General features: G+C 36.9%; 1 protein-coding gene across 1 annotated transcript; it reads left to right on the top strand.

Annotated features, from left to right (window-relative positions):
* The first annotated feature begins 546 nt into the window (after window positions 1-546).
* Window positions 547-9,449, top strand: LTV1 (LTV1 ribosome biogenesis factor). Its single transcript, XM_017825902.1, has 11 exons — window positions 547-666; window positions 1,296-1,427; window positions 1,997-2,185; window positions 3,227-3,314; window positions 4,178-4,298; window positions 5,000-5,249; window positions 5,997-6,124; window positions 6,975-7,114; window positions 7,334-7,386; window positions 8,109-8,309; window positions 8,950-9,449. Exons 1-11 carry the CDS (start codon window positions 664-666, stop codon window positions 9,061-9,063), a joined length of 1,419 nt encoding a protein of 472 aa, XP_017681391.1. The 5' UTR covers window positions 547-663; the 3' UTR covers window positions 9,064-9,449.
* The last annotated feature ends 741 nt before the right edge of the window (window positions 9,450-10,190 follow it).

Consider the following 10,190-nt stretch of genomic DNA (forward strand, 5'->3'; position numbering starts at 1 on the left):
ACCGAAAAGAGCCTGGCTCCATCCTCCTGACACCCTCCCTTCAGATACTTCTGGACATTGATGAGGTGCCCTCTGGGTCGTCTCTTCTCTGAACAGGCCCAGCTCCCTCAGCCTTTCCTCGTAAGAAATAAGAACTCAAATATGGCAAAACACTCTCAATATGACTACGTGTTATTTATTTCTCACCCTTCAAATTCATATCCCACTCCCCACACCTTCCCCTAACCAAGCCCCGCCCTCCCCCGCCTCTTCCTGCGAGCGGCGGCACGGCCTCTGCGCATGCGCGTTGTCCCTTGGCTCCCGCACACCCCTCTGCCAGAGAGGCCGCTGGCGGGCGGAACCACTAGTTTGGGGGGAGAAACGGGAAAATGTGTCCCTGGCGAGCGGGAAAAAGCAACCTCCCTTACGTTCACAGAACCTCTCATTTAATAAAGTACTATTTCAATCTGAGAAAACGTTCGTTGTTTTTTATTTTTACAGTGAAGAAGAAAAAGCCCAAACCTGCCCGAAGCGGCTGCCTATCGCGTTCCCCCCGTTTGTGAGTGGTCTATTCCAAGATGGCGGCCGGGGCTCGGCGGCGCTGAGGTCTGGCCTGCGTGGAGCGAGCGGAGTTGGGGGCACTGGGAGTGGCGGGAGCGCTCCCCGGGACCGGGGGGCAGCGCCATGGTGAGTGGGTCGTGTTGTGTGCTCGGAGCTACCGGGTGAAGAAGGCAGGTTAGAGTAGCCCCTAGGTTGCATATATCTGCTATAACGCGTTTTGGTGGGTAAGTAAAGCCAGAAACATTCATAAAAGCATTTCCGCGAGTCAGATGTGCTAGCCTTTAGAAAAGGCTTATATTTTTGATGTTAGAACCATGTCTGGTTCTAGTCCTCCTGGCTGGTGTTGAATTGCTGGCGTAGGAACACCGTCCAGACAATTTTCCAGAATATAGATGTGTCTCGAGGAATTTTCTCATGTCGGTTTCCTGTGTTTCGGGGATGAAATTTGTTGTAGTTACTTAAGAATTCCTTTCTGGGGTTATATGTTAAACTGTATAGGATACTAGCAAATATTTATTGTACTTGCCTTTTGGCAGCTGAATAAGCGGCATGTGCTGTCGGAACCTATGAAATATCTGTTGTGCATTTGGTGAGATGAGTTAAGCCACCACTAGTCTCTTTTGCTCTGTCTCCAAACATGTTTGTAAAGTATTGTTTTAAAAAGAATAGAGTAGCACACTCTAGACAAAATATTCTTTGTAGGTGCATTTAATTTTTCATTTTGTATTAATGGTTAACCAAATGCCCTTTTGCAGCCTCACAAGAAGAAGAAACCCTTCATAGAGAAGAAGAGGGCAGTAACGTTTCACTTAGTGCACAGAAGTCAGAGGGATCCACTTGCTGCTGATGATACTGCTCCCCAGAGAGTTCTGCTGCCTACACAGAAAGTAAATACTGACTTTTAATATCGAGGTTCATTCAGATAAGAAATGCTGTGGAGAAAAAAGTTGGTTTGCAGTCATACAATATAAAAACATATTCTGACAGAAGGTAGTATGTAGTCCAGCTTATTAAAAAGAAGGAGATGTTGTAAGGAGTTTGATAGTTGTGAGTTACTACATGGTGGTTGAAGGATGACTAACTGGCATTAGGGATATAAATATATTTTAAAAACAACAACAAAACTTGCCTGACCCACTCTGGTAAAACAGGCTTTGTAAGTTATGTTGCTGGTGGAAAAAGTTGTCTAAGGTCCTGCTCAGACAGCACCCAAACACTGAACCAGCTGATTACAATCTTCTAATTAGTTTTTGTGCAGGTAATGAGTGGAGAGAGGACTACCAGGACTTTAGAATTCAGGCATTTTCAATTGATGTGTTACTCTTCTTTTTGCTAATAAGTTTTAAATGAACTTAAGTAATGTATTTATTTTTATTATTTTTATACATTTATTTATTAATTATACATTAACTAAATGTATTTCTTTTTTCTGTTTTCTTTTTGCCCCCCTTCCAAGGGGCATGAGGAGCAAAGAAGGGAAGAGCAGCGGAAGTACGGCGTCTTCTTTGATGATGACTATGACTATTTGCAGCATCTGAAAGAAGCCTCTGGTCCCTCTGAGCTGGTCCCTTCTGTGCGTGGACAGCAAAGCAGAATCGTTGTTACAAATGAGGGGCACATAGAAGATGAAATTCAGAGAATTTCAGTAAGTAGTATTTTTGCTAATGATTATGCTGTTCTTTGGAGTTTAGTATCCTGTAGACACAATAACCGTATTCAGCAAATGTTACTGTGACTGTGATCTCCTTCTATATAAAAAGATCCTTTTGACCCACAATCAGACTTTCCTACAAATAAAACCAAAAGTTGACAAGCCAGAGTTTATTGATGAACATTATTTTGCTAGTGCAGTGTTAAACACTTCATGTACCCATGACAAACTTTTCTTTACAGAGATGGCTTACAAAGGTATTTGTTTGAACAAATCACATATTTTTCTGAGGTGGGTGTTTGTTTTTAAGGTTTTTAGAACTTTTGAATGCTCTGAGAGTTATGAATATGCCAGGTTGCATTACCAGCACACCATGTTTTTAAAGTGGAATGCAGCAAAACCCAGAGGGAATAAAAACAAACGTTTCAGTTGCTGGGATAACGTGTAGAATTTCTTGATGCTGAATCGCATTGGAATGGAAAATCAGTAATTACTTTGAAGCAATGATCTGTGCCATTGACAGTTTAATTGAGGGAGTTTAATTTAACCAAATACTGTAATTTTAGTCAAAACCAGTGTTCCTAGTCAGAAATACCTTTCAGGTACAGTTTGGTGATACTACATAAGATTTAAAGTTAGATTAGATGGATATGTTGTGGAGCTTTTAATAAGCCTTTCAATAAAGGGGTGATTCCAAATGTTTGTTAGTATTCTCCAAAACAAAAGAAAAGTACAAATTTCAGTGTGCCTGATGTACAGCCATTCTCTAAAAAGCTTCAGAAATGCAAAAAATACTGTCTCTATACCTGGAGAATATTGACGTGAAAATTAAAGCTACCAACACTTTACCTAGCTTTCATTGCATAACTTTGAAAATTTACCACTGATCAAGTAACGCTTGTCTTAGTATTTAAGTAGTACTCACAGACTTTCTTTGGGTCACATGAGTATCTGCACCTTTTTTTTAACATGAGCTCAAAGGAGAAGCTGAGAACAAATATATTGTGATGATGTTATTTTGTTTCCTTTTCTAAGGCTCCATCTATTAAGTTACCTTCCTCAGTATTTGCCACAGAGTTTGAAGAGGATGTGGGCTTGTTAAATAAAGCTGCTCCTGTTTCAGGTATCGTTTACCTTTTTGTTATGTGAGTTGCCATGTAGGAACTAGGTGATAATTATGGCTTTGATTGTGGTGTCATACTTGTCAGTTTAGAGCAGGCTGAATAGGAGACATAAAGAATGATCTATGAGAGACCCGTGTTATAATTTGAGACTATTTCTGTGATACACTAATAAGAACTTTTTAGCTTTGCTTGGAGAGGGCAGAATCTATGAGCACTTACTATTGTGTAGCAAACTATAAGCTAATAACAGGGGAAAACTGTAGATAATACTATTAATCTATTACTCCATCTGTTTGAATTCAAGTCTGGAACTGGATTTTCACTCAAAATTTCTTTTCAAATGCTGAGGACTGTTTACATTCCTTCATTAGTATTATTTCAATTAACAGACTGTGAATACACTTTTGTAGTCTACAGCTGTCTTCATATTTTATAACAGAAAGGATTTGTGGCAGTTCTCTCTTGTCCTGGCAGAAGGGTGCTAAAGACACATCTGTTAATTGCAGCAGAGAAACACTTTTTAACCTTTTGTAATATAGGGAATTTTAGGATTGGGAACTAGGGTTGCTAATTGATCATGTGGTACTTTAACTTGGATATTTTTTCTTCTACAATATTCTGTATTTAAATGTGTTTATGGAAGCTTAAGACCTCTGAGGAATGTTTTTTCTGAATGATAAAAATTGACAAGAGGATGGTGACTTGCCCTGGCTTGTATCAAATGTACAAATATTATTGAGGAATTTTGTGATTTTTTCATCTGAACTTTCCTTACTGCAAATTAACAGTCTAGCTGGATTGGTTTTGTCATGGCAGAAAAACTTACATATTTATGTATTGTTTTGGTTTTTTAACTCTCTAGGGCCACGACTAGATTTTGACCCAGATATTGTTGCAGCTCTTGATGATGATTTTGACTTTGACAATCCTGAAAATATCCTGGAAGATGATTTTGTTCTACAAGCAAATGAACCACAGAAACGGTAGATAGAACTTTGTTGAACTGTTTGTCATATGTAAATAGGATTTCAAATTTGAATACTTTGGTGTATTAAAAGAATAAAAGCATTACTTTGTATTATGTGAATGGTAGCTTAAAAAACCAAATTTTCTTGTGTTATCCAGGAGATGGGTTTCATTTGTTACTTTGAGCTCATTGTTTACATGCAATGTTTGTAATAATAATATTCTTAAACTACTTAAACATTGCCATCTATCACATGTAAAATACATCAGTAATTGTATGGATAAAGGCTATCTGTTGTTTCTGGAACCTTTACAGATTTTGCATTTTATTTATTTAGGTTTAGATATCATCTCATAATTTTATGAACAGTGAGAAATTTTTCTCATTTTAGTATTCAAGAGTGCAGCTAGTATTATTCTGCTTCGAAAACTACAGCTGAATGTAAACGTAACTTCACTCTTAGTGCACAAATCTGTGATCCAACAGTTACCAGAAATGTTTTCAGCTTTCAGAAAAAAGTAGTGTAATGCTGACTTTGGCAACACAGTTTCTGCTGAACTTGTTTTTCTTTTACTGGCTTCAAGATAATCACTTTTGATCTTTCCCTCTCAATGTTTGAATTTGTTATTGCCAAATTGTTTCAGGTAACCCAGCATTGGTCAGAGCTATGGAAAGGTCCATGTATTATTCTAAAACTGTTTTGTACTTTTGTTCAAGGGGATCAGATGCTGAGGATGAAGATGAATGGGAAGATATGGAGGATGATAGTGATGAGAAGGATAGTTGCAGTAGTGATAAAGACTATGATTCAGAAGGTCCTTTATCAGATGATGGGGTTAATGGACAGGCAAAAGAATTTCTTTTTATGCAAGAAGAAACCAGGAGTCGTTTCACAGAATATTCTATGACATCTTCAGTAATAAGACGGAATGAGCAATTAACCCTTTTGGATGACAGATTTGAGAAGGTGAGGCAGCTCAAGAGTGTAACTGTTAAGGGTGTTAAATGCTTCTTTGTTGATTCATTCCATCAGGTGGTGTCTCGTGCAAATTTTTACTGCCTTCAATAGTCAGGGCATCAAACATCTGTTCTTTGCGTCTATTCCGCATTTAATACTGTGTACTGAGGCTTGTGTTACCTAGGTTATTGCTCTTGAAAGGTCTAACACTGATAGAATTAAACAAAATTACTCCTGTATGAGCATTCACAGTTAGTGTTACGCTTTGTCTGAGAAGCTCAGTTCATAGAATCACAGAATATTCAAAGTTGGAAGGGACCCACAAGGATTACCAGATCCAGCTCTTAAGTAAATGGCCCGTAGGGGGTCACACCCCCAACCTTGGTGTTATTAGCACCATGCTCTAACCAGCTGAGCTAATCTCAGGACTCAACACAGCAAATCATGTCCAGGTGCCTGGTAAAGTACACATTCATGAACTGAGCAGTGACAGGCTTCTTAAGGTACAGATTGAAATAATAGATAAGAATAAGAACCATTTCCAGAATCTGATTTATAAATTATTATCATTAGAAAACTTTGTGACTCCCATGCTTTAAGGATACTGACAGTAAGGAGGAAATCCTACTGCAGATGGGTTTGGCAGGGGAGAGGAAAAATGGGCAAATAAAAAGAAATGTGTGGATCTTATTCAAACTGTCAAGAAGTTGCACAACAGATGTGATCTAATTACAGATATCCACTTCTTTATTTTAGTTTTATGAACAATTTGATGAAGATGAAATTGGAGCCTTAGATAATGTGGAGTTAGAAGGCTATATTAACACAGACAATGCTCGGTTGCAAGAAGTCCTGAATGATTACTACAAAGAAAAAGCAAAGAAGTATGTATTCCCAGAAGTACTGCTTCACATAAGTCGTTAAGTAATCCTGTGTTTATATTGACATTTTGGGTATGTTGTTCCAAGTTCAGGTACTCAAAGATTACATCCCACAACAAAAGCAGCTGCATATGAGTATTATCCATTTTTGTGATAAAATTAAGTGGAGGAATTTTCTTTGTTTTAGTGAGTTTATGCTTTTTTTTTTATAATTGTATTGAACTTAGTGTAAGTAGTATCTAGAGGCATTCTTCCTTTCCCTTTTAAGTGTAACTTATTTTTCTCCTTATACCTTTACTTTTGTTTGTAACAGACTCTTTAGCCAAGTATATTCTGTCCTTCTGGTATGCAGCTGATTCTTCTTTATGCTTAGTTACATGATAATAAACTCATGGGCAACTGTTGCATGGGTACACAGTATTTGTAGCCCTGCAAAAATCAGTGCTTATAAAGCAACTCTGTGTCAATGTAAGACTGCGTTTCCATGGTATGTTCGCTTTGTCTTAAACTAAATGTTCTCACATTAGTCTTGTGTCTCCTGATTGAAAGACATGGTAATCCCTTCTGCTGCCTTGCTTACAAACTCTTCTCTTTCTGCCCTCCAGTCACAAGTATTGTGTGCCACATACTTTTGAAATGCAGAAGTATTTCTTTTGTTGACTGTGTCTGTTGTCCTAATGTTTTTGGTTTATTTTGAGGCGACTTACATAGGAAACTTAATTTTTTGTGCCAGTTTCATTAGGAATAGCTTTCTTGGGTTTGGAGTTTTACTGAAGGGAGTCTGGTTTTACATAATTGCACATTTTCAAGAAAAGATAAACTGTATTTTTTTCTTCTCTGGACTTCTTCAAAGTTGTGTGAAATTGGATGCTCTTGAACCCTGTGAAGATTTGGACTCTCCTGCGAATGAAGAAAGTGAGGAAGAAAAGGAAGAAATAATATCTGTAGTTATTGAGGAACCAAAAGAGAAGTGGGATTGTGAATCCATCTTGAGTAAGTATTTTGGAGTTTGCTTGTTTGTTCCTAGGACTTCAAAGTAAGTGATAGGTGATCTCAGAACTTTTCTAGCAGTGCTTTAGGTAAAACAGTTTATGCTCTGAGCACAACAGCAGGAATTTCCAAAGCCTAAGTAGTAGTACAACTCATAATAAACTTACCTCGTTTCTCTTTCCAAGCCCTTCTTCACTGCTTTCTTTTTCCTTTGTGCCCTAGGTACATATTCAAACTTATATAATCATCCGACCCTTATTAAGGAGCCATCAAAGGTAAAATTATTAAACTTATTCTAATGAATAACACTGGGAAAACTTGACACAAATGTGCATTTTTTTCTCAATGGATATCTACTTTAAAAGAAGGAGCAGAAAAGAGGGTTGGGGAGGGTGTTAGCCTCTGGTATTATTTCTTCACTAAAGAGGGGTTTCGATATATTTTTTTATATTAGAAGGAAAATTGAGTCAGTTCAAAATGTCTGTAATAGCTAGGCAGAAACGTACAGAGCAAGGAATTCACTTTTTTGTTATCTATGATATAGCTTTGCATAATGCATGTCTCACAACTACCTATTAGTTTGGATTTTTTTCTACAGTTTGAAACAGTTTATTCTAGTTCTTTGGCCTTCCAGATGTTCCCCATCATTAGAGCACAGCTCGATATTCCAAAGTTTGAAAGGAAACCTTTTTCTTGCAAGCTTATAAAGGAATACTAAGTGCCTACTGAAGTTCTTTTTTTTTTTCAATAATATTTAAATAGAAGGGAAAATTGTTTTTCATGTTCTGGGAGGCTAGATTCTGTTCACAGATGTATTTGGTTTCTTACTTTGGGATTAATGTGCATTTTTCTGGAGGAACAAAATAGTATGGGGAAACTCACATGTTAATTACCATCAAATCTGAATCTAACGTTTTTATACTGCTAATGCAGTGCAATGTGCACTTCTTGTAGAGAAAAGTAGGGACCATTAATACATATGCACTCTCTATTTTAGCCCAAGCCAATAAAAATTTCTCAGAAGACTGGAATTCCTCTACATATCTTGCCTCAGAAAGGTCTTACCGCTAAGCAGGTTGAACGCATGCAAATGATTAATGGCAGTGACCTGCCAAAAGCATCAACACAACCTCGTTCCAAAGATGAGAGCAAAGAGGATCGCAAGGCTAGAAAACAGGCAATAAAAGAGGAGCGAAAGGTACTTATTATTTTAAGTAAGACCTTGCAAAACCTGAGGTTGTATTATCTGTATGTTGTATTATCTGTCTTATAAACTTTATTTAAGGCTCACTTGTTTTCATGTCTGGAAGTAATGGGGAAAACTTGCTGGTCTCAAAGGACTAATTATTGTTCCTTAAAAAAAAAAATCTACTAGAAAGAAAGTTAAGATAATTTTGTCATCCTGGTTTCCAGTGTCAAAACTTTGGGTTTGTTATTGTGACCACTACTGCAGATAAAACTTCAGAAGGAACCTCAGATTTCCTTACAATCTAGAGTAGCAAAGGAAACATTTATAATGTTTCAGATTACATAAAGTGAAAAGTATCTGAAAGAAACTATGGAAGAGTGGAAAAAAAATGGAAAATCTAATTGCCCACAATTAAATACTAGCTGTTTTTCTTAGAAACAGAAATAGCTAGCATATTAGAAGCTTCAGGGTAATTTAAGATGTTAATCCTGCTGGTACACATATTAATTTGACTTCTGCTAATTAGTGCCATAAATGATAATATTGTCCAGATTGCTCTTGTTTTCATGATCTAGAACAGTTAATTAGAATTGTTTGATTTTGCATGTTAATTCCTATTTTGTAAATTTCTAATTATTCATATGCATAGGAACGCAGAATGGAGAAGAAAGCCAACAAACTTGCCTTCAAATTGGAGAAAACGAGGCAAGAAAAAGAGTTGCTCAATCTGAAACAAAACGTTCAAGGACTGAAGCTGTCTTGATGAAACTGAGAAGTTTATTGTGGAAACATCCTTAAGTTCTGATTTGTATTGAGAAGGGAACTGCCAACTGGAGAACTTTGCCAGTCCTGCTTAAAGGGAGTTGTTCAGATCTCACTGTAACAAGACCACAGTAACTTGTTATTCTTTCTGAAATTAAATTCTACATAAAACAATGTGTTAGGGATGTTTATTCTGTCAGGAATGACAAGGCAACTGTTGCAAAGTTTCATTACAGTATGAATGTATTAAAATAATTAAAAATATTTTTGTTACACGCTGAACAGAGTTTTTTAAATATATATATTTGTTGAATGTATTCAGCAAATGAGCAGAATCCTACAGATTTGATCTCATTAGATTCTTCTATTAAATTATTTCATTTTACATAGCAATATTTTCATTTATGTCTTCTCTCCCTTCTACTGATGGTTGAATATAGTGCCTTGATATAGCACAGTTTTGTAAGTCAAGGAGTTTTCACCCACTCCTCCTTGGTTCTTTTCTGAATAGGTTATTTGTTGTTTTGGTACTATTACAAAAGCTGTAGAATAACCTTTCCTAAGCAGAGGTGTCTGAAAAGCCCTTGTGTAGCTAGACATCCCTGTTACCTAACCTGACTTTTATGTTTCATGGCAAATAAAATCTGTTTCAACAAGTGTTACAGTTAGAGTATTCAGTGACCCCTTAGAGTTGCTATTGGAATTGGCTTTGCTGAAAGTATTCACTCTGAGTAGTGTGGCAAACAAAACAGGAGATAATTAGAAAAATGTTGTAGATAATTAGAAAATGTTGTAGATAGTCATGGTCTTGATTTTCCTGAAATACTATTCCTCAGGTCTTGCATTCAGTTTGGTTTCATTGAAATACAAGCTCAAGACCCACCACAAATTTTTGAAGATGAGCAGACGGCCAGAGTTGAGGCTTGGTATGATCTTAAATGTTTGTACTGTGCACATGAGTTATCTTGATAGTGACCAGTCCATTATGTGTGAATGAAATGAATAGTATTAGTAGTCAGTCATAAATCCTTATGTATTAATAAGAAACCCTCAGGTTTAGGTCCGTAGGCTACAGACTGAGCAGTCTTCTGCCTTTAGGTGAAAAGTTAACCATTTTACTGTAAGGAA

This window comes from Lepidothrix coronata, unplaced genomic scaffold (genome assembly GCF_001604755.1).
Source record: "Lepidothrix coronata isolate B3197 unplaced genomic scaffold, Lepidothrix_coronata-1.0 Scaffold123, whole genome shotgun sequence".
Lineage (NCBI taxonomy): Eukaryota > Metazoa > Chordata > Aves > Passeriformes > Pipridae > Lepidothrix > Lepidothrix coronata.